The sequence below is a fragment of the Rhinoderma darwinii genome, chromosome 1 (assembly GCF_050947455.1).
Source record: "Rhinoderma darwinii isolate aRhiDar2 chromosome 1, aRhiDar2.hap1, whole genome shotgun sequence".
NCBI classification, from domain to species: domain Eukaryota; kingdom Metazoa; phylum Chordata; class Amphibia; order Anura; family Rhinodermatidae; genus Rhinoderma; species Rhinoderma darwinii.
The window spans coordinates 648490534-648516581 of NC_134687.1; the positions used below are offsets into that span (position 1 = coordinate 648490534).

A 26048-nucleotide genomic window follows, 5' to 3' on the forward strand; every position below is an offset into this window, starting at 1 on the left:
CGGGACGGCCATGGGGTCGAACATGGCACCGACATACGCCAACATCTTTGCAGATATGAGGGAGAAGATGTCGATCTATGTATCCCACCACTTCTCTCATGTATTGAGGTGGTGGCGATACATAGACGACATCTTCCTCATCTGGACACATTCTGAAGAGTCACTGTCACATTTCCATAAATTTTTTTAACCAAATTGACCCTAATGTCCAATTCACGATTATGCTCTATACTGAGAGGATTCAATTTTTGGACGTACTGGTTTACATCAGTGATGAGTCTTTCAAAACCAATTTATGCATTAAGCCAATTGATTGTAATACATTGTTAAAATACGAAAGTTGTCATCCTAAGAGATTGGTACGTTCTCTTCCGTATAGCCAGATGCTTAGGGCCAAGTGGATAGTGGATGAGGATACGAATCTAAATCAAGCTCTGAACAGAATTACTACAAACACAAAGGAATAGGATTGGAACAACTTAATCAGGGACCAGTCAGAATGGTCCCTGATGGTTGCTGTGCCAGCTGCTGCCACAGGCAGCTTGGGCACCGCTTAATATCTGTGCATGCGTGCACCATCTTTTATTTTAACAATGTGGCGGGGATCGGCAGTGGGAGGGGTAGTATTACTGTCAGGGGCCCTTAGTTTAACATTTATTACTATTTCTCTCCTCTGTCAGGAGTTATTCCATGACAGGAGAAAGGGTGAGGAACGGGCAACTTCGGGTGACCGCCGTGATTTAACAAATCACGGCTATCCCCTGACCAGAGACCACTCGTTACGGTCTCCGGTCGTTGCTCTGAGCTCTCAGCTACTTGAGAGAATGGAGCTTAAATTAAATCATTCGGCTCTAGTTTAGGTTAAAGCGCTGCCATAAAAGGCTCACCATAGCATAAAGCCCCTTAGTGACTGCCGTGAAAAGGCATATTGGTGGTCACTAAGGGCTTAATGGGCCAAATGTGTTGGCAGAGGGCAGAAGTCATTGCCAGACAAGGTTTTGCTTTTAAAAAAAACAACTATTATCAAGTCAAGCTTTATGTAAGACAAATGGAGGACTGTGTGTAGACCAGAATCCTGGATTTTTTTCATCAATATATTTTAAAGTGTTATACAAACGTTATAAGGCTAGAATTACACACATAGTTTTTGAGGCAGGTTTTTGAGTTGAAGCCAGTGGTGGATTCAAAAGGCATGGCTTAAACATCTCCCTCCTGCTTTATCCACTTCTGGCTTTGGCTCAAAACACTGCATGTGTGTTTCCAGCCCAATATGAATGTTTTAAATTTGTCAACTTTTGTGTTTTGTAACAAAATCACACAATATATTTTTAATCCTAACAGAAAATCCCAGTACGAATTCGGAGGGAAACTTCACATTATCTATCAATTATAAAGTAGAAGATGAAGATATCATCCAGCACTCTTCAGGAAAAAAATTCCTTAATGTACATCCAGGACTTCACAGTACATATCTGTTATATAATTCCACTAATCATGAGGAATCTTCTCCTGACCATTCACAGATAGTTACCACAAGTACAGGTCAGAAAGGGGGTAAAAGTTTTCAATGTGGTGTACAGTTCACAAAAAGCTCAGGTAGGTTTACAAACAGAAGAATTCACACAGGAGAGAAGACTTATTCATGCTCAGAATGTGGGAAATGTTTTACAGTTAAATCCCATCTTGTTATACATGAGAGAAATCACACGGGAGAGAAGCCATATTCATGTTCAGAATGTGGGAAATGTTTTACAGTTAAATCACATCTTGTTATCCATGAGAGAATTCACAGAGGGAAATTGTATTCATGTCCAGTTTGTGGGAAATGTTTTTCAAAGAAATCAAATCTTGTTATACATAAGAGAAGTCATACAGGAAAGAAGCTGTATTCATGTTCAGAATGTGGGAAATGTTTTATAGCTAAATCAAGTCTTGTTAGACATGAGAGATGTCATACAGGAGAGAAGCTGTATTCGTGTACAGAATGTGGGAAATGTTTTACAGTTAAATCAAGTCTTGTTATACATGAGAGATGTCATACAGGAGAGAAGCTGTATTCATGTTCAGAATGTGGGAAATTTTTTACAGCTAAATCAAGTCTTGTTAGACATGAGAGAATTCATACTGGAGAGAAGCCATATTCATGTTCAGAATGTGGGACATGTTTTACAGATAAATCACATCTTGTTAGACATGAGAGAAGTCACACAGGAGAGAAGCCATATTCATGTTCAGAATGTGGGAAATGTTTTACAGGTAAATTCCAACTTGTTAAACATGAGAGGAGTCACACAGGTGAGAAGCCATATTCATGTTCAGAATGTTGGAAATGTTTTACAGATAAATCACATCTTGTTACACATAAGAGAATTCACACAGGGGAGAAGCCGTATTCATGTCCAGAATGTGGGAAATGTTTTACAGATAAATCACATCTTGTTAAACATGAGAGAATTCACACAGGAGAGAAACCGTATTCCTGTTCAGAATGTGGGAAATGTTTTATAACTAAATCAAGTCTTGCTAAACATGAGAGAATTCACACAGGAGAGAAGCCGTATTCATGTTCAGAATGTGGGAAATGTTTTGCATATAAATCAGGTCTTGTTACACATGAGAGAAGTCACACAGAGGAGAAGCTGTATTCATGTTCAGAATGTGGGAAATGTTTTACATGTAAATCAGGTCTTGTTAGACATGAGAGAATTCACACAGGAGAGAAGTGGTATTCATGTTCAGAATGTGGGAAATGTTTTATAGATAAATCAAGTCTTGCTAAACATGAGAGAAGTCACACAGGAGAGAAGCCATATTCATGTTCAGAATGTGGGAAATGTTTTACAGATAAATCACGTCTTGTTGCACATGGGAGAATTCACACTGGAGAGAAGCCGTATTCATGTTCAGAATGTGGGAAATGCTTTCGATATAAATCACATCTTGTTAGACATGAGAGAATTCACACAGGGGAGAAGCCGTATTCATGTCCAGAATGTGGGAAATGTTTTACCGATAAATCGCATCTTGTTGTACATGAGAGAATTCACACAGGAGAGAAACCGTATTCATGTTCAGAATGTGGGAAATGTTTTATAGATAAATCAAGTCTTGCTAAGCATGAGAGAAGTCACACAGCGGAGAAGCCATATTCATGTTAAGAATGGGGTAATTAAAGGGAAGAGAAGAGGGGAATAGTGTGTGGTTCTATGAACTTAAAAGTAAAATAATAAACTTTAGTAAATGGATGTACAATAAATGTTATTTATTTAATATAAAAATGTCCAATGTAGGTCTACATTAATCTAAGTGTAGAGGACCCCTAATACTGCACTTGTAAGGGACAAAATTGTCCTTGATAAATGGTTGCTATCCAACGGTCCTACCAAACTGGTTGCTAGTGCTAAGAAATGCCTGTCACTATTGTTGCAAATTGTATCAGATTCAATGTTCCTGTTGGCATCAATAGTGCAATGAAACGGCAAATGAAATTGCCAGGAGTGAGAACACCATGGTTTCCATGCCCTGAAATAAAAATTATTCCAGAATGCTATAAAAGTCTTTAGTCCATGTCATAGATTCATGAGACATGGGTGATGACTGCTGATGGCTAGAGGCAAATGTCCCTAATTTAAGAGGACTGTGCCAGCAGTGAAACCAGCTAATTTCTGTGTAGAGAAATTAGGTAATTGCACCTTCTCTAATTCGCTCTGGACCGAATACCGGATAAATACCTAGATGAAGCTGACTAACGTCAGCGAAACGCACGTTGGGACATATCCGGTCTTAGATCAGGGAATAATAATATCAACTTGAAGGGAAAGATTACAATTACCTGCTGGTGAGCGATCGCCAGGCAGGGTAATACACTTTGTAGCGGCATTGCTTGACGCCGGTTACGGAGCTGCACGAATACAGTTATGAGTGATCTCAATTCAAAGCTGAATATCAGCTCAGCTTCTCACAGCGCTTGAACAGCGTGTGAGCAGTGAATCAAACCGCAGACGTGCTGTTTCAGCTCTTCGGCGTCTGGCCTGTTGCTTGGCAAAGTGCTCTCTGCAAGTATTGGAGAGAAGGGCAGCGTTCTTTAAGCTGCTCTTACTGCTACTTATATTGCCAGATACTCACAACAAATATTAAAGTGTTAGGCTGGGTACACACGACCAATTTTCAGACGTAAACGAGGCGTATTATGCCTCGTTTTACGTCTGAAAATAGGGCTACAATACATCGGCAAACATCTGCCCATTCATTTGAATGGGTTTGCCGACGTACTGTGCAGACAACCTGTCATTTACGCGTCGTCGTTTGACAGCTGTCAAACGACGACGCGTAAAAATACAGCCTCGTCAAAAGAAGTGCAGGACACTTCTTTCAGACGTCATTTGAGCCGTTCTTCATTGAACTCAATGAAGCACAGCTCAAAATTTACGGCTGTCAGAGAAGCCTCGCAAAATGCGAGGAGGAGCATTTACGGCTGAAACGAGGCAGCTGTTTTCTCCTGAAAACAGTCTGTCACTTCAGACGTAAAAGCCTGCTACCGTGTGCACATACCCTTACTGGCACTAATTTGAACATAAGTACTGGCTCAGCTTGCTGTGTAAATCATCCTGCCAGATTGCTACAATTGATATGGCTGCTGACAATAAAATAAGGCACATGTCAATATTTAGCACTGGCAATTAAATTGGTCTGTTGTCTGTGACACACTTGATTACATTTATGTGTGCAGCCGGCTTTTTATGACATCTGGTGGGATATATCCAATACATCACCAGGTATTATTTAGCCAGATATAGACCTATCTCACTGGCATTACTAAGCATTAGAACATAATACAGTGGTGTACCTCGAGGATACAGACACTACCGCATGGTTTGCCCCTATGTGCAGCCCACTGTAGCTATCTGATACTTGATGTATGTAACCTTTCCTCTTCATCCCCATCCAACTATCTCAATATGTACATGTTGAATGAGTCTGTTAATTTCATGGGGTGTATTTTAATGAGGGACCGTTCATCCAATCCCTGTTAGGTATATCATACCTCTCTAAGCTGGTAATTTTATTACAAATTTTTCAATAATTTAACAAGAGATCTCTCGATCTCCATGCTTCTTGCCCTACTTTTCCCCACTTCTTCCCCTTCCCTTTTCATTTGTTGAATACCAGACGGTGAATATTGTGTTACTGCCTATCGCCTGCACCGCTTGGCATTTTGGAGGAAGCAACAGGCAAAGAGACCGTTAAGCTCCAGTGCTCCTCTCACCTCCGTCAGCCGCGCACCGCAAAAATAAGGTGCATAGCTGTAATACCACCAAGAGGTGAGCACTGTATTACTACTGATCGCCTCCATCGCTAGAGATGAAAGCGGAGGAAAATAGAGCTACTAAGCCACTGAGCCGCCCTAGATCTCTGAGCCGCTCCCGGCGTGTGAAAATAAGTAGAGTTGTATCAGCTGACAGTAAGCACTGCTGTACTGTCTGTCGCTCACACCACCAGTAGCAGAAGCGGAAGCAGCGAGAGAACACTGGGCAATTGGTGCCATTGGTGAACACTATTGTATTGTTAGATAGATAAAAGAACCTAACATTGGACACAGTAAAACCAAATACCAGACGCCTGTTTCGCCGGCATTTCCGGCTTCTTCTAGGAGTGGCAACCACCAATTTGACAGCCCTTAAAGGACGGGTGTCGCAAATTTTTTTTTTTATATATAATATTGCTTTTAGTATGTTATTAAAATAAATTTTATTTATTTGTGTGTCTGTGTTTTACTTTTTTCTTTTTTGTAACTTTTACTTCACTATGGGGGCTGCCATTTTGTTTTTCATCTCTGTATGTGTCGATTAACGACACATACAGAGATGGAATACGGCAGCTACAGTGCATAGGAGTCAATGAACGGGTGCAGTTCCATTGACTCTGCTCTCTGGCTCTGTACTGCGCAGACGCAGGTCAGAGTCACACAGCAGAGCAGCTGTTTGCAGGGAGATAGCAGGCGCCATACTGAAGACCAGCTGCACTGCAGGTAAGGTCTGTGTCTCTGTCTGTCTGTCTCTCTCTCTCTCTCTCACAAACCCCCGCTCTCGTGACCCCCGACGGCCCCCGCCCCCCCACCCGACGGGCCCCTCCCGCCCCCCATGGGCCCCTCCCCCAACGGGCCCCCCCACCAGTCGTGCCGGAGACTCTGTATAAAGGACACATGATGTAACTGTCCTGGGAATGCTGGGTGATAATATGCCCGCTGTTAGTGTGGTACCCAGCTTTCCCAGACCCCTGAACGATAAATCTCTCTAGTTGTGCTGAGACTGAGAGGTTCATTGGTCACATCCCCAAACAGTCTCAGCACAACTAGAGAGATTTACCGTTCAGGGGTCTGGGAAAGCTGGGTGACCAACATTACCCTTCGTACTGGAATGTGACAGGGTCATTAGTCACATCCCCAAACACTCCAGTAGGAGGGGTAATGGTGGTCACCCAGCTTTCCCAGACCCCTGAACGGTAAATCTCTCTTGTTGTGCTGAGACTGAGAGGTTCATTAGTCACATCCCCAAACAGTCTCAGCACAACTAGAGAGATTTACCGTTCAGGGGTCTGGGAAAGCTGGGTGACCACCATTACCCCTCCTACTGGAGTGTGAGAGGTTCATTAGTCACATCCCCAAACACTCCAGTAGGAGGGGTAATGGTGGTCACCCAGCTTTCCCAGAAGCAGATATAACCAGGGAAGGGCTGGATGGATGGGCTGAGGGTGCACAGGGTTTTTGGTGATACCCCTCTGTCATGTGATCGGACCTAGGTTACCGGTTCATCAGATGGGGTTCACGTGGCTATAAATCTGTCCGTAACAAGAGACAGTTCACTCAGGACAAGTCCTGCCCTCATGCCGTAGTTGTGTAGTTCTGTCTGCAGTGATGGCGGTGGGTGGCTCTGACACCCGCCTCCCCCGTCGGGTCATCTCAGGACAGCACCGCACCTGTCCTCAGGTTGTGTCTGGTATTGCAGTTCACTTCCATTGAAGTGAATAGGACAGAGCTGTAATACCACACACGACCTGAGGACAGGTGCGGTGCCATGTTTTCCTGGACGACCCCTTTAAGACTTTTCCCGTGTGTGTGTGTGTGTGTGTGTGTGTGTGTGTGTGTGGCAGAGCAGAGTGTGCACGGGCGCTGCTGATACTTCATAGCCGCTTATCAGCTGTTTTGAAGAATCAGCGGCGAGCACCCCCCCACACACACAAATCCCCCCCAAACATGCAAAATCAAGTGTAATCAAGCGGTTTTTTTTGCACGTGAAATGTGCAAAAAAAACGTCAAATACACGGCGTGTGAACCGGTCAACTGAAAAGTCATTCACTTCACTTTCATCATTCTAAGGGTATATTCACACGAGGTCATTACGTCTGTAATTGACGGACGTATTTCGGCCGCAAGTACCGGACCGAACACAGTGCAGCGAGCCAGGCTCCTAGCATCATAGTTATGTGCGACGCTAGGAGTCCCTGCCTCGCTGCCGGACAACTGTCCCGTACTGTAATCATGTTTTCAGTACGAGACAGTTGTCGGGCAGCGAGGCAGGGACTCCTAGCATCGTACATAACTATGATGCTAGGAGCCCGGCTCCCTGCACTGTATTCAGTCCGGGACTTGCGGCCAAAATACGTCCGTCAATTACGGACGTAATGACCTCGTGTGAACATACCCTAAGGCTGAGTTCACACGACCTATTTTCAGGCGTAAACGAGGCATTTTACGCCTCGATTTACGCCTGAAAAGACAGCTCCAATACGTACTGTGCCGACGACCTGTAATTTTATGCGTCGCTGTCAAAAGACGGCGCGTAAAATAACAGCCTCGGCAAAGAAGTGCAGGATACTTCTTGGGACGTAATTGGAGCCGTTTTTCAATGAAGAACAGCTCCAAATTACGGCCGTAATTGACACCTCGCAAAATGCGAGTACGAGCAATTACGTCTGAAATGACGGAGCTGTTTTCTCCTGAAAACAGCTTCGTAATTTCAGACGCAAATGCAATTAGCGTGTGCACATACCCTAATGGTATGTTCACACAATGTTTTCAGCTGAAAAATCGGAAGCAGAACGCCTACAAGCATCTGCCCATTGGTTTCAATGGGAAATAAGGCGTTCTGTTCCGACAGGGCGTTTTTTACGTCGTAGTTTTCAAAAAACGGCACGTAAAAAGACGCCCGACCAAAATGAAGTGCACATCACTTCTTGGGACGTTTTTGGAGCCGTTTTTCATTGACTTTATAGAAAAACAGCTCCAAAAATGGCCGTTAAAAAACACGAGTTTGATTAAAAAATGGCTGAAAATCAGGATCTGGTTTCCCTTTGTAAGCGTGTGAACATACCCTTAGCCTTTTGGTGTGTCCTATAACTTCTGCCAGCTGCAGAATCACACCCAATATGGCTGCCGGACACTGAGTAGCAATTAGAAGACACCTTTTCCTGGCTTGTGGGAGGGGGGGTGAGATTTCCTCCCACATTTACAGCAGCTGTGAGTCAGGTTGCTTTGCCTTATTCACCTTGCTGCAATTTTGGGAAGTGCCCACCCCCCTGGTGGCCAACATAGGAAAACATGTCAAATTATTATTTCATTTTTAATACTTTCCACCATATGGAAAAAAATAAAATAAATACAGCAAATAACGTAAAAAATATAATAGAAATAAGTAACAACACTTAAAAAAAAAAGGTTTAATTTGCGACACATTCCCTTTAAATAAGTCAATATTTGATTGGTAGCCTCATGGGCCAATATAATTGTTACTGAGGAATACAATGTCTCAGTGTGTGTAAACAAAGCCCGTTTACTACATTGCTTTGTAAGAGGCTCAATATTAGAAACACTGATCAGATAAAAAAATGGAATATGACTAAATTTACAAGTTATAAACATTAATTATATTTGCATTCAAGAAGTTGCAGAACTAATATAGATAAGAAAGATCTATGAGGACTATTAAATAGAATTGTTAACCCCTTCAGGACTGAGCCTGTTTTGGCCTTCAGGACAAAGCCGATTTTTCAAATCTGACATGTGTCACTTTATGTGGTAATAACTCCGGAATGCTTTTACCTATGCAAGCGATTCTGAGATTGTGTTCTCGTGACATATTGTACTTTATGTTAGTGAAAAAATTTGGTCGATAAATTCAATATTTATTTGTAAAAAACATCAAGATTTAGAGAAAATTTGCAAAAATTAGCATTTTTCGAAATTTAAATGTATCTACTTTTAAAACAGATAGTAATACCACACAAAATACTTACTAGTTTATATTTCCCATATGTCTACTTTATGTTTGCATCATTTTTTTGAACGTCCTTTTATTTTTCTAGGACGTTACAAGGCTTAGAACTTTAGCAGCAATTTCTCATATTTTCAAGAAAATTTCAAAAGGCTGTTTTTTCAGGGACCACTTCTGTTCTAAAGTGGCTTTGAGGGCCTTATATATTAGAAAGTCCCCATAAATCACCCCATTTTGAAAACTGCACCCCTCAAAGTATTCAAAACAGCATTCAGAAAGTGTTTTAACCCTTTAGGCGTTTCACAGGAATTAAAGCAATGTAGAGGTGAAATTTACAAATGTCATTTTTTTTGCCGAAATTCATTTGTAATAACATTTTTTCTGTACCACAGAAGGTTTTACCCAAGAAACGCAACTACATACTTATTGCCCAGATTCTGCCGTTTTTAGAAATATCCCCCATGTGGCCCTAGCATGCTAATGGACTGAAACACCGGCCTCAGAAGCAAAGGAGCACCTAGAGGATTTTGGGGCCTCATTTTTTCAGAATATATTTTAGGCACCATGTCAGGTTTGAATAGGTCTTGTGGTGCCAAAACAGTAAAAAAACAAACAAAAAAGTGACCCCATTTTGGAAACTACACCCCCTCAAGGAATTTATCTAGGGGTATAGTTAGCACTTTGAACCCACAGTTTTTTTGCTATATTTATTTGAATTAGTCTGTGAAGATGAAAATCTACTTTTTTTCTGAAAAAACATAGAAACTTTTAATTTTTACAAGGAATAAAGTAGATAAAATACCCCAACATATGTAAAGCAATTCCTTATGATTATAGCAATACCCAATATGTGGTAATAAATTGCTGTTTGGACTCACAGCAGGGCTCAGAAGGGAAGGAGCGCCATTTGGATTTCTGATTTTGCTGGAATACTTTTCAGTGCCGTGTCGTGTTTGCAATGCACTGGAGGGATGAAAACAGTGGAAACCTCCCAAAAGTGACCCCATTTTGGAAAATACAACCCTCAAGGAATTTTTTTAGGGGTAAAGTTAGCATTTTGACCCCACAGTTGTTTTGCTGAATTCATTGGAGTTAGTCTGTAAAGGTAAAAATCTACTTTTTTGCTGATAAAACGTAGCCATTTTTAATTTTTACAAGGAATAAAGGAGAAAAGCCCTCCAACATTTGTAAAACAATTTCTCCCGATTCCGTAAATACGCCATATGTGGTAATAAAGTGCTGTTTGGACCCACACTGGGGCTTAGAAGCGAAGGAGCGCTATTTGGCTTTTGGAGCTCAAATTTAGCTGGAATAGTTTTTGGGTGTCATGTCGAATTTGCAAAGCCCCCGAGGGACCAAAACAGTTTAAGTCCCCCAAAAGTAACCCCATTTGGAAAACTACACCACTTAAGGAATCTATCTAGGGGTATTGTGGGCATTTAGATCCCACAGGTCTTTTGCAGAATTTATTAGAATTAGGCCGTGAAAATTAATATCAACATTATTTCCACTAAAATGTTGAATTTTTTCAATTTCACAAAGGATAAAGGAGAAAAAGCCGCCCACATGTGGTCATAAATGCTTTTTCATTAGAAAGTAATTAACCCTTTCCGGACTGATTCATGTTTTGATTTTTCTTTTTTTCTCCCCGCATTCCGAGAGCCATAACTTTTTTATTTTTTCGTTAATAGAGTGGTGTGAGGGCTAATTTTTTGCAGGACGAGCTGTAGTTTTTATTGGTACCATTTTTTGGTAAATGCAACTTTTTGAGCACTTTTTATTACATTTTTTGGTAGAGCCAAGGTGACCAAAAAACAGCGATTTTGCCGTTTTAAATTCTTTATTTTTCACTGCGTTCAACGTGTGAGTTAAATAATGGTATAATGTAATAGTTTGGACGTTTACGGATGCAGTGATATCAATTTTGTGTATTTTTTTTATTTTTTTACATTACTTTAGAGAAAAAATGTGAAAAGGTCTTTTTTTTAGGACTTTACATATTTATTTAATTTTTTCCACTAATAATAACTATTTACTTTTGTTTTAACACATTTTATTAGTTCCCATAGGAGACTTGAACCAGCGATCGTTAGATCACTGGTAGAATACACTGCAATACTAATGTATTGCAGTATATTGTCATTTTTACATGCTCCTGTAACAGCGCGATCGCTGTTTCTGTCCATTAGTCCCGGGTGTCAGCTGTAATACACAGCTGACACCCACAGTGTATGGCGTGGGCTCAGTGCGTGAGACGCTCCATACATCACCCCCCACACCACGACATGCTATTAAGTCATGGTGCGCGAAAGGTTTCATGCGCAGCAGATGGTGCAAAGTGAAAATTTAAATTTTTGACTGATGTGCCATTTTAGTGCACTATATGTTTGTGCCACAAATACCACAAATAAAATATTAACCGGGTTCTTCCTGGTATGGCGGTGCCATATCGGTGGACGTAAACGGCTGTTAGGGCACGCTGTAGGACTCAGAAGGGAGGGAGCGCCATTTGGCTTTTGGAGCACAGATTTAGCTATGTAGTAGCTCTGGCGTTTTGCTGGCATCTCAATTTATAATGTGGGGGTACATGTAGGCTGGGCAGAGTCCATCAGGGGCATAATAAGATGGTATAATAATGGGGTAAATAATAATCCGCAGATATGTGACCAGTGTCGCACTTATAAATGGCACCCGATCTTATCCGCCTTTTGGAACACTGCACATTTTGCATCGCCATATTTTGGGAGCCAGAACTTTTTTTATTTTTTCACCACCGGAGCCGTGTGAGGACTTATTCTTTGCGGGACAATCTGTAGTTTTCATTGGTACCATTTTGGGGTACATGCGATTTTGTTGATCACTTTTTATTCCATTTTTCGGCAAGCAAGGTGACCAAAAACCATCAATTCTGACAATGTTTTTTATTTCTTTTTTACGGCGTTCACCTTGGGCTATAAATGACCATTATATTTTATTCTGCAGGTCGATACGATTACGGCGATACCATATGTATATCGTTTTTTTTTAACATTTTGCAGTGTTTGCGCAATAAAAGAACTTTATAAAATAAACTATTTTTTGTGTCACCATATTCTGAGAGCCATAACTTTTTTATTTTTCAGTCAAGAAAGCTGTGTAAGGGCTTGCTTTTGCAGGATGGGATGTAGTTTTTATTGGTACCATTTTGGCGTACATATACTTTTTATTGTATATTTTAGGAGGGGTGGTGACCAAAAAATTGTGATTCTGGCATTATTTTTCGTTTATTTTATTTGTGGTGTTCACCGTGCGGGAAAAATAATATTATAGTCTTATTGTTGGGGTCGTTACGAACGCGGTGATACCAAATATGTGTATTTTTTTTTTATGTATTCATTTTTTTTCCTATAATAAAAGACTTATTATAGGAAAAAAAGCAGTTCTTGTTTATGTCACTTATAACTTTTATTTTTACACTTTTTTTGACAATATTTTTATTCTTTTTTGTATTTTTTTTACTTGTCCCACTAGGGGACATTTAGACTTGCAGCTCTGATCGCTGCTGGAATACATTACACTACCTACGTAGTGTAATGTATTCCAACTGTCATTGTGACGTGACAATCACACTGACAGGAAGCCTATGACGACCAGCCTCCGGCTGGTCCTCATAGGCTTCGGTACATGGCAACCCGGAAGCCATTGTCTGGCATCCGGTTGCCATGGGTACCATCGCCAGCCCCCGTGATTTCACGTGGGGGGCTGCTGATCTGGGCTAAACTCCTTACATGTGGCGATCGGAATCGACCGCCGCATCGAAGGGGTTAACTGCCAAAATCAGCGTCAATGGGGAATGCAGGGCAGACGCCCTGCACAGTTAACCGCCGCTGCGGTGTAGCGCCGCGCAGCGGTTAACTGTCAAAGCACTGACGTAACGGCACATCGAGGTGCGCAAACTTACTGCACACATCAACGTGCAGTTACGTCAAGGTGCGGGAAGGGGTTAATATTAATACTGTGCAAGATTCAATTATGATCTCTGTCTAAATTCATGGATTGTAATCAATAAAGAAACGTATATAAATGACAAGCCCTGGGAAAAATGCTTACAACACATTAATATTGTGAGATGAAAAGGTGAAGGTGTATCCCTTGGCCTATACTAATTCACAGGGGCCATTGAAACCTTAAAGAGGCTCTGTCACCACATTATAAGTGTCCTATCTCCTACATAAGGAGATTGGCTCTGTAATGTAGTTGACAGTAATGCTTTTTATTTAGAAAAACAATCTATTATAAGCCACTTTATTAGCGATTTTTAGCTTTATGCTAATGAGTTTCTTAATGCCCAAGTGGGCGTATTTTTACTTTCGACCAAGTGCGCGTTGTACAGAGGAGTGTATCAGCATCATGCACTCCTCTCCATTCATTTACACTGCACTATATATATATATATATATATATAGTTATATCACTATGTGCAGCTACATACACAGACATTAACGTTAATCAAGTGTCCTGATAATGAATACACATAACCTCCAGCCTGGACGTCATGTGTATTCAGAATCCTGACACTTCTGAATCTTTTCTGTGAGATTTCAGCGAGATTACGAGGTAAACGAGATTTCGTTTCCCTTGCTGGAAATCTCACAGACTTTGAATCTGGACGCTGCTGCCCTCTTGACCTATCTCCCCTGAGGAATTGCTTGGTCAGCAAGAAACGCGTTGGGAGAACATTCATTCACTATCTACTATTCAGGAGAGGATACACTATCATCTTTGGACACATCCAAGTAAAGGACTACTAACTGAAAAACAAGGAGTAGGAGGGCAATTGCCCCATTTCTTTTACATTACCTATATATGTGGTCCGAGGAATAAGAGTGAAATTTAAAAAAAAAACACCCTGAAAATAGTTACCATAACATCACATCAAAATTGGCAGATAGGATCCTCATATTTCTGATATATTGTTTGTTACATATATTTTAACCAACCCAGTAAAAGTTATATTTTATTACTCCGGATCTACTCTTTCCTTATTCTAATATTACGAAGAACGATTCTATCTCTATCCAGGTGGGGGATATATCACACCACGAAAATCTAAAATGTGCTGTAAATCCCACAGAAATGTTACCGAAGTGTCAGGATTGTGAATAGACATCACGTCCCGGCTGGATGTGATGTCTATTAACTCTCAGGACACTTCAGTAACGTTAATGCATGTGTATGTACATAGTGATCTAGTAAGATCACTATCTGCAGAGTAAATGAATGGGGAGAAGTGTATGACGCTGATTGGTCACTGATTGGTCAGCGTCGTACATTTCTCTCCACAACGTCCACTTGGTCAAAAAGTAAAACACGCCCAGTTTTCTATTAAGAAAGTCATTAGCATTAAGCTAAAATAGGTCATAACTCCGTCAAAAATGATTGTTTTTCTAAATAAAAAACAATGCTGTAATCTACATTACAGCGCCAATCACATAATATAGAAGATAGGCCACTTATAATGTGGTGACAGAGTCTCTTTAAAACTTCTACAAGCCTTGCATGGTTTGCACGGAAAGAATCCTGGTGTTGAAGTTACATACATAGTTACATAGTTAGTACGGCCGGAAAAAAGACACATGTCCATCAAGTTCAACCAAGGGACGGGAAAGGGAAAATTTCTACACATAGGAGCTAATACTTTTTTGTTCTAGGAAATTATCTAACGCTTTTTTAAAGCCATCTACTGTCCCTGCTCTGAGCAGCTCCTGCGGTAGTCTATTCCATAAATTCACCGTTCTCACAGTAAAGAAGGCTTGTCGCCTCTGCAGGTTGAACCTTTCTTATTCCAGACGGAGGGAGTGCCCCCTTGTTTTTTGAGGGGGTCTTACATGGAACAGGATTTCACCATATTTTTTGTATGGGCCATTAATATATTTATATAAATGAATCATGTCCCCCCTTAGTCGTCGTTTTTCAAGGCTAATCCTGCCGAATTCAAGTCCGCTCCAGACAGCTGGAGGGAAAGGACGTAGTGCGACACTTGAGACCACTGAGCTGCTGAGTGCCCATGACGTCGCGGCACGCACAGCCAATACTCTGAAACAGCCAGCAATCCTGACAACTGCACGAACCAGTAGTTTTCACTGCTAACAGGCAGGCTGTCTGTTTGCCTAAACACAGCGTACGCTGCGGTCTCTGTACTGCCGCCGAATTGTGTATCGCAGCGGTAACGCTGAGAACACAAAATAATACACAACAGGCAGTTTGTCTGTCTGTTCAAACGCAGTGCAAGCCGTTTTTCTCTGCATTGCCGCATAATTAAGAACCGCAGCGGCAACGATGAGAATACAAAACGCACTCGGTGACCAGCTAGCTGCTCACTGAGATAGATTGCCTTCTGTCCTCGTTGCTGGCCGAGCTGTTGCTTGAGCCAGGAATGGAACAGCAACGCTGGAAACAGAACAAATAGAACACATTCTGAAGATTAATGAACTGTTCATTGACACAAAAATTCTAATCCTTTTGCGCTGCTACTCACCAAAAGTTTGGAGCAGCAACGCTTAAAAGGTAGTCAATGATCAGGCAGTTGCTCATAGAGTTTAAACACAACCTCCTATAGTGTGCATATGCAAGGTATCTTACAGATACAAAAATAACCCTTGCAGCACCACCTCCTTTATTTCCACCCGAGTAGTAGGGCCAACAAGCTTCCTACCCAGTGGAATTTGTTTAAAGCTGTAATCACACTGTGCAATAATTTAATCAAAATACCACACAATGTGGCAGTAAAGGGGACATTGCACAGTATAATCCTTCTCCTACTACACTAGTCGGTATCAATAATAATTGAAGGCGACATTGTCCACCGTGCTCTACTTTTCCTCTCTCCCTATACCTACAATTTTCATATTCTAGATTAGGCCTCACTAATGCTTTGTAAAGTGGTAATATTACATCCCTGTCCCGCGAGTCCATGCCTCTTTTAATACACGACAATATCCTGCTGGCCTTTGAAGCAGCAAATTGACACTGCATGCTGTTATTGAGTTTATGATTTACAAGTACACCCAGATCCTTCTCAACAAGTGAATCCGCCAGTGTAGCGCCCCCTAGGACATATAATGCATGCAGGTTGTTGGTACCCAGATGCATAACTTTACATTTATCTACATTAAACTTAATTTGCCAAGTGGATCCCCAAACACTTAGTTTGTTTAAATCCGCTTGCAATTCACGAACATCTTCCATAGACTGAACTATATTACATAGCTTGGTGTCATCTGCAAAAATAGAAATAGTGCTATTAATCCCATCCTCTATATCATTAATAAATAAGTTGAATAATAGTGTTCCCAGCACTGAACCCTGGGGTACACCACTTATTATCGGGGACCATTCAGAGTAGGAATCATTTACCACAACTTTCTGGATACGGTCCTTGAGCCAATTCTCAATCCAATTACAAACTATATTTTCTAAACCTATAGTCCTTAATTTACCCATTAGACGTCTATGAGGGACAGTGTCAAATGCCTTTGCAAAGTCCAAAAACACTACATCCACAGCGGCCCCTCTGTTTAGGCTTTTGCTCACCTCTTCATAAAAACAGATGAGGTTGGTCTGACAACTTCTGTCCTTAGTAAAACTGTGCTGGCTGTCACTTATAATACTATTTTTTGTCACATAATCCTGTATATAGTCCCTCAATAGTCCCTCAAACATTTTCGCCACGATGCATGTTAAGCTTACTGGTCTATAATTACCCGGGGAAGACCTAGAGCCCTTTTTGAAAATAGGCACCACATTTGCCCTGCACTAGTCCAGTGGCACTATACCAGTCACTAGAGAATCTCTGAATATTCTGAAAAAGGGGACAGAAATAACTGAACTAAGCTCTTTAAGAATTCTAGGGTGTAACCCATCTGGTCCCAGGGCCTTGTGCACATTTATTTTATTTAATTTAGCTTGGACCATCTCTACATTCATCCAATTCAGTATATCAACTGATATATTAACAGCACTGGCACCGGCTACATCAGCTGCTCTTTCTTTTGTTGTATATACAGAGCTAAAGAACCCATTTAGTAAATCTGCCTTCTCTTGATCCCCTGTGACCAACTCCCCATTACCACTATCTAGGGGTCCTACATCTTCAGAGCTTGGCTTCTTTGCATTTATATACTTGAAGAATTTTTTGGGATTTGTTTTACTATCCTTGGCCACCTGCCTTTCATTTTGTATTTTTGCTGATTTTATTACATTTTTACAGATTTTATTAAGCTCTTTATATTTTACAAAGGCTGCAGATGTACCCTCAGATTTGTCTTTTTTAAATGCCCTTTTTTTGTCATGTATTGCCCCTTTCACAGAAGGTGTAAGCCATGTGGGGTTTAATTGTAGTCGTTTATACTTGTTACCTATAGGAATACATTTTGCACTATAATTACCCAAAGTAGATTTGAAAATCTCCCATTTATCATTTGTCCCATTATTTGACATTAGTTCTTCCCAGTCTATATCCTGAATTGCAGCCCTCATCCTGGGGAAATTGGCTTTCTTAAAATTAAATGTTTTTGCCCTCCCAGCCTGTGTTTGTTTTTTACAGTATAGGTAAAATGTAACTATATTGTGATCACTGTTACCAAGGTTTTCACGAACATTGACATTCCCAACAAGCTCTGCATTATTAGAAATGACCAGATCCAACAGAGCTTCACCTCTAGTCGGTTCTTCCACAAACTGGCCCATAAAATTTTCCTGCAACAGGTTGAGGAAATTTCTCCCCTTTGCAGTTGAAGCCGAACCATGACACCAATTAATATCCCGGAAATTAAAATCTCCCATTATTACTACAGTACCCGCCAGTGCAATCCGCTCCATCTGTTTATATAGCTGACCTTCCATCTCCTCAGTTATATTGGGGGGTCTATAGATTACACGAAAATTTATTTTTTCAGTGATTACCTCCCTTTCTAGTCCCACCCACAAGGTTTCAACCTCCTCACAGTATTCACCCACTATTGTCTCTTTCACACTCGCCTTCATATTGCGTCTCACATACAGACATACACCACCACCTTTCCTATTTGTCCTGTCTTTCCGAAACCGTGTAAAACCCTGTAGATTTACAGCCCAGTCGTGTGAAGAGTCCAGCCATGTTTCAGCAACACCAAGTATATCTATATTTTCTTCCAGTACCAAGGCCTCCAGCCCCCCCCCCCCCCATTTTGCTTGCTAGACTTCTGCCATTTGTGAACATATACTTTAACTTGAATTTCAGTTTTTCCACTTTTATTATCAGAAATGTGATTTGACATTATTTGGGCATTTTTATTTACACTGCTGTTTTGTAACAAAAGGATCTCCTTATCCTGTTGTCTAGTCCTATCCCCACAGTCTGTTTCTCCCCCCACCAATATAGTCTGACCCCTCTCTAACCTGACTACACCTTTTTTTCTACATTGACCTCCCTCCTCTGCCCTAGTTTAAATACTCCGCCACCCCAGCTAGAATTCTCTCCCCCAGCACAGCGGACCCCCTTCCTTTTAGGTGCAAATCATCTGCAGAATACAGTTTGTACCCCAATGAAAAGTCAGCCCAGTGCTCTAGGAACCCAAAGCCTTCTCCTCTACACCAAGACTTAAGCCATGCATTTAACTCCCTGAGTTCCCGCTGTTTTTCCTGTGATGCGCATGGCACAGGCAGTATTCCTGAGAATACAACCTTGGAGGTCCTTCCCTTCAGCTTGTAGACTAGTTCTTTAAAATTATTCTTAAGGCTCCTCCACCTACCATTCTGTTGTTGGTACAGGCATGGACCACAACAGCTGGATCATCCCCAGCCCCTCCCAGCAATTTGTCCACCCGTTCCACCACATGCCGAACCCTGGCACCAGGGAGACAGCAAACCATTCGGTTGAGGTGGTCTTGGCGACAAATTATTCTATCCGTCTTCCTGAGTTATAGAATCCCCTACGACTATCAATTGTCTTGGCTTACCTGCATTACCATCCCGCCGACTACTAGCTGGGCTGTTCTTCCGGCTGTTAGGGAGATCAGTATCCACTAGGGCTGCCATTTCTGAGACCGACACCCTCGCATCATCACCCAACTTGGCAATTTTGCTTGGAATGTCAGAAACAGGATTGGCCTTCCTTTTCTTGGACCCCTTTCTACTGCCCCTAACTACATCATTAACCCAGCTACTTGCCTGATCCTGCTCACCCATGTCTTCACCCTCCAGTTCTAACCCACTAACTGCATTCTCTGTGAGCAGCATGCTCTGCTCAAGATTGTCTATCTTCCTCAGTGTTGCATTTTGCTCCTCCAGATCTCTAATGCGAGCTTCCAGGTGACCAACATGCTCACATCTGCCACAGAGGTATTCACCCTGAAACTCAGGCTCCAGTCGTGCATACATATGGCAAACTGTGCACTGAAGAAAACCTCCAATCTTGCTGTCTATTATCCCAGTTACAAAAAAACTGCGAACAGTTGTTAATCCAAAAAGAAAAGAAGAGTACTTACTGGTGCTTTAACTACTTTTTTTAACTCCGGTTTTGTAACTTCACTTGATATACAAACCACTTGTTTTACAAGCACACTAGAGCTGGATCTCTAGAGCCCTGAGGGCTAATTTATACCACCTGGGACCAGTTAACCCCTCCCCCTAGTCAGCTGCTCAGAGTTGCTACATTGGTAAGTGTATGGGAAAAATTACTCGGGATAAGAAGGTTAGATATACTCTTCTCTTTAAGATAACTCGAGGGTTATTTTGTTAAGATCTAAATCTGTTTTCAAGACATGCCAGTGTTTATTAATTATGTTTAACATTACGTTCCAATCATTATGATAGTCTGTAATAAACCCTGATTGGCTAGGAAAATCTGTATTCCTTTTCTTTGATGTTAAAAGGTCCTCTCTGTTAGTCCTTATGGCTAGGTTATATGACTCTTTAATACTCCTGTTCGAGTAGTTTCTTATCTGCAGTCTAGATTTAAGTTTTGCAGCTCTCTGTTTAAAAACAGAGAAAGTCGAGCAGTTTCATCTTAGACGTAGGAATTCCCCTTTGGGAATCCCCTTTATTGTGTTGGAAGAATGTGCACTCTCAGCATCTAACAGGCTATTGGTTGAAGTCTCTTTTCTATAGAAGTCGGTATTTAACTCTCCTTTTGCATCCTGGTATATTCTAATGTCCAAAAAAGATATTGAGTTATAGTCAAAGTCCAATGTCAGTTTAATATTAAGAACATTGTTACTAAGCAAGCGGATGAAATCTTGTACGTTGGAGACAGTACCACTCCAAGCCACCAGGATATCTTCTATGTAACACCGCCATAAACTGGCATGTATCCTGTGGTACTGTCACAGTATTTAACTGCTAAATCGAATGTCCGTTTGTCACCTATGTGGGTATGGTTGCGGCTGCCGCTCTGTGTGTTCTTACCCTCAGTGTAGATTCAGTTCCTGCAGATTTGCAGCAGAAATTTCTGAAACTGAAAATCGTTCCATACATCTGAGTGGGATTGTTTCTGCAGCAAGGTCATAGATTCTGAAAGCCCCATTAAAATAAATCGGACAGCCGCAGACATTTCTCAAACAAAACTGCTATTTGTGAACTGGAGTTTGACTAAAAACAAAAACCCCCATAAAGAACTGCACCTCACAGCCAGAAGCGAAGTATACGTTTTTCATTTATATTTCCCAGTTCTTTTTAATACACTCTTGGCTTCGGCTAAAAAAAAAAAAAGGCTAGATGTGTGATTCTAGACTTAGAGAGGATCTAGGAGGAACGTGTCTCATTTAAACCTCTGACGTTTGGTTTTCCCTTTGTTATTGAAATGTCTGGTATCACCATGCCGAGATCCAGAGCGCTCTGAGTCTTTCAGAAAGGTTATGGATGTCTATGATTCAGGAAAGGGAAGATGTCCAAACTATTAGATGTCAGTCATTCCATTGTCCAGAAAACCATCTACATGTGGAGATTTCAGACAACTGCCAATTGGCCCAGGCCAGTATGTCTCAGTAAGATCAGCCTGAGAGCAGAACACAAAGATGCTGAGAAGTTTCTGAGAATCCCAGAATTTCTTTAAAGATCTACATGTAGATTTTGCCACTCTTGATGTCTACCATTGCAAAAAGGCTTTAAAAATGAATACTACATGGGGATCTGTCAAAAGAAATCCTTATCCAGAAAAAACATCAGGCAAGACTAAAGTTTGCTCGTGAACTCCTAGGCAAAAAAAAAAAAATGACTTCTGGAAAAGTCTGCTGTGGAAGGAAGAATAAAAAAGTTTTGTCCCCAGTACTAGAAGACATGTTTTGGCATAAATTATAGACCGTATTTCACCAGAAAACATGCTTGACCTAAATTATAGACCGCATTTCACTAGAACAAAACTATAAATGACGAGTGCATTGTGGAGGAAATGTTATGGTTTGTAACTGCTAAACTGCATCAGGACCTGGGCAGCTCTTCATCCTAGAATCCACTATGAATTCAACATTGGCAGAGGCTGTTTGAGGATAATGTGAGTTTGTCTGGCAGAAAGCCTTAAGTTCAGTTTAAAGTGGCCTTCGGAACATGACAATACCAGTAAACCCACCAAGGAATGGCCATAAAAAAAGAAATGGAGGGTCCTTGCATGGCCAAGGCAAAGACTAGTTCTAAATCTCATTAAGGTGTGGGGGGGGGGTGACAATGGTTGTGCATGTTCCCCATGAAAGAGTAGGAAACTCTCCCATATAAGAGACTAATAGACTGTAATGTCTGTCACGATCCGTGGGTATGTGGACCCGCTGGAGCGTACCGCCATAGCAGTATAGCAGCTGGCCAAACAGTGTACCAAGTCAATGTCTATATAGTCAAAGCACAAGGGTACCTGTAGCAGCTCGGACAGTAGTAACAGATAGGCTATGATGGGACCTTGGCAGCAGACACCTGGTGTGGCGTAACACAGCAGGTGTGACCGATGGCACAACACAACTCCAACTTTCTAAGGGGGATACAGGTAGCAGGTACGGGAACACTGGGAACAGGATAACAGTAAGGGACCATTTGCACGACTAACACGGGTAAACACAACAACGCTCAGGCAATGAGTGAAGGAGCAGAGCCCTTTTTATAGTCCAGGGTGATCATGGGTTAATTGCTGATTATTTTCATGTGCGCGCGCTGGCCCTTTAAAGCTGGGCACAAGCGTGTGCGCACACACTAAGGGACATAGCAGAATGGTGCGGAAGCGAGCGTTGGCGTCTCCTGGAGAGGAGTTGCGGGCGAGTGCTCACAGATCCGTGGCTGCGGCCGTCAGTGGGTGAGTAATCCCAACGGTCCGCGGCCGTTACAATGTCTCATTCACATCTGCATATTTTGGTCAGTATTTTACATCAGTATTTGTAAGACAAAACTAGGAGCTACAAAACATTGAAGACATGTAAATATTATTTTTATACTTTTCTCTGTTTATGTTCTGCTTCCAGTTTTTCCTTAAAAATATTGATGCAAAATACTAACCCAAATATGCAAGTGTGAATGAAGCGTTATAAAAAAAAAAAAAACGCCTGCTGAAGGTTGTTTTTGCCAAATATGCAGAACCAGGTATTTCAGACAAAGAGGGAAGTGGCATATCTGTGAGTTTTTTTTATTTTGTTAGTTTAAAAAATGTTTGCAAATTGAATTTCTACTTTATTTTCTGTCAGCTTTTTTTCTTTTTTATACAGTATAAATGAAGATTAAATATTGATACAAATGTCAAACAAATGTGAAAAAAATAATAATTACTTGGGGTGTCCGTACATGACTGTAGTTGGAGACATAGACACTGAAGGCTCCATACACGTGTAGTAAATAATACGAAAAAGGGAAGGGGATAAGAAAAAAGAAGGGCAAAAGTTACTTGGATCGTTGAATCTCTTAAGATATAGAACCGGCACCATAAGGCAGATTATGCCTACCAAAAGGGATATATGGCATACACCAAAAATGTAGTTACAACTCCAATTAATATTTGTGTTATTTATTTATCGTTGTTTTTTTTATTATTATTATTATTTTTATGTGGCTATAAAGTCAGATATTATTCACCTTCTTAGCTCCTTAACTTTGTGCATGGTAAAACTGCTGTAAATTGTATCACCAACATTTATTGAGACCATACAACTGTTACTAAGAGATATAAACTGCTACATAGTGTCATCCTAACAAGAGGAAATACAGTAGCAGCGTACATGTAACCACAGCAAGAGCAGAGACACAGCAGCAGCGTAAATGTAACCGCAGCAAGAGCAGAGACACAGCAGCAGCATACATGTAACCGCAGCAAGAGCAGAGACACAGCAGCAGCATACATGTAACCGCAGCATGAGCAGAGACACAGCAGCAGCGTACATGTAACCGCAGCATGAGCAGAGACAGAGCAGCAGCGTACATGTAACCGCAGCATGATCAGAGACACAGCAGCAGTGTACATGTAACCGCAGCATGAGCAGAGACACAGCAGCAGCGTACATGTAACCGCAGTATGAGCAGAGACACAGCAGCAGCGTACATGTAACAGCAGAATGAGCAGACACAGCAGCAGCATACATGTAACCGCAGCATGAGCAGAGACACAGCAGCAGCATACATGTAACCACAGCATGAGCAGAGACACAGCAGCAGCGTACATGTAACCACAGTATGAGCAGAGACACAACAGCAGCATACATGTAACCGCAGCATGAGCAGAGACACAGCAGTAGCATACATGTAACCGCACCATGAGCAGAGACACAGCAGCAGTGTACATGTAAACGCAGCAAGAGCAGAGACACAGCAGCAGCATACATGTAACCGCAGCATGAGCAGAGACACAGCAGCAGCATACATGTAACCGCAGCATGAGCAGAGACACAGCAGCAGCATACATGTAACCGCAGCATGAGCAGAGACACAACAGAAGCATACATGTAACCGCAGCATGAGCAGAGACACAGCAGCAGCATACATGTAACCGCACCATGAGCAGAGACACAGCAGCAGTGTACATGTAACCACAGCATGAGCAGAGACACAGCAGCAGTGTACATGTAACCGTAGCATGAGCAGAGACACAGCAGCGTACATGTAACCACAGCATGAGGAGAGACACAGCAGAAGCTTACATGCAACCACAGCATGAGCGGAGACACAGCAGCAGCATACATGTAACCACAGCATGAGCAGAGACACAGCAGCAGAGTACATGTAACCGCAGCATGAGCAGAGACACAGCAGCACAGAGCGAAGGTGACCAAAAAACTGTGATTTTGCAGTTTCAAATTCTTTATTTTTCACGGCGTTCACCGTGCGAGTTCAATAATGGTATATTGTAATAGCTTGGACTTTTACGGACGTAGCTTTCTTTTTGGACTTTAAATATTTGAGTTGCATTTCTTGGGTAAAACCTTCTGTGGTACAGAAAAAATTTATTACAAATGAATTTTTGAAAAGCCCCGAAATTATCCCCTGAGGACGCTGCTGAAGCGGTGAAACATGTCGGGGTGGGGGCTAGCGCTTTTTTAATAATCTTTGCCGTGTTAGCCATTGCACCCTACTACCGTGTGACATAGAGGCTTTTCAAGCAGTCTGCGGCTGCTGACCATGCCTGCCACACTATATTCATGAGATCCTAACACACACCAGATCTCAAACGTCAGGCTGACCGACTCTGAACATTTTAATTCAATTCAATGTTGTACATTTATTTTTTCTCTGCTGCATCCTGTTTCTAAACAAAATAATTAAAGTTATATTTTAATGTATGCAACAATTCAATAGCAGCTGGGAAATTGGGATTTTCTGTGCCCTTGCACACCAATCTGTTTGCTTATATAATTAATCTCTGCCAGCTACTAGGGTCCCCGTTAATTTTTCAGTACACATATACAGCACCAGAACAAATACAGTTCAGTACAGAAATCATTTGCAAATTCAGTTTAACCCCTGCTGTATAAATTTATACGACATAAAACATCAGCTCCCAGTATAGCCAGAACGATGGTTATGTTAGGCTGGTGGTTGCTATTTAACAAAAAAGAATGCTACCATCCGTCATCTCACTGCAGATCATACAGTGACTACAGTACTGATCAGTCACAAGGAGAATAAACATTTACATTGAGTGACTCTCAGATTCTTTTTCGTTCTTATTCTCTTTATTTCTCCATCCGGTCCAGACTTCTTCCGGGCCCGGCCCATTTCTGCAGTTTGCAGTTTAGATTTCTTCAGCTCCTCACTTTTCCAACATTTCCGCACCTATAAATGAAGATTAAGTTTCTCATGATGCCACACTCTATTCTTCTAAATAGTATCATACACTGTGCCCCTGAATATAATAGTACTATACACTGCACTCCTGAATATAATAGTACTATACACTGTACTCCTGAATATAATAGTACTATACACTGCACTCCTGAATATAATAGTACTATACACTGTGCTCCTGAATATAATAGTACTATACACTGTAATCCTGAATATAATAGTACTATACACTGTACTCCTGAATATAATAGTACTATACACTGTACTCCTGAATATAATAGTACTATACACTGCACTCCTGAATATAATAGTACTATACACTGTACTCCTGAATATAATAGTACTATACACTGTACTCCTGAATATAATAGTACTATACACTGTACTCCTGAATATAATAGTACTATACACTGTACTCCTGAATATAATAGTACTATACACTGTACTCCTGAATATAATAGTACTATACACTGTACTCCTGAATATAATAGTACTATGTGTAGCGTCCATGGCCGC

The 26048-nt window shown here is 41.3% G+C and overlaps 1 protein-coding gene across 1 annotated transcript in view; it reads left to right on the top strand.

Moving 5' to 3' along the window:
* LOC142657334 (uncharacterized) overlaps positions 1 to 4155 on the top strand; it is an 85321-nt gene extending 81166 nt beyond the window's left edge. Inside the window, exon 7 of the mRNA XM_075832387.1 lies at positions 1342 to 4155. Within this exon, the coding sequence (XP_075688502.1) occupies positions 1342 to 3158 (1817 nt within the window). The 3' untranslated portion in view covers positions 3159 to 4155. The remainder of the gene's footprint in view (positions 1 to 1341) is intronic.
* Positions 4156 to 26048: the final 21893 nt, after the last annotated feature.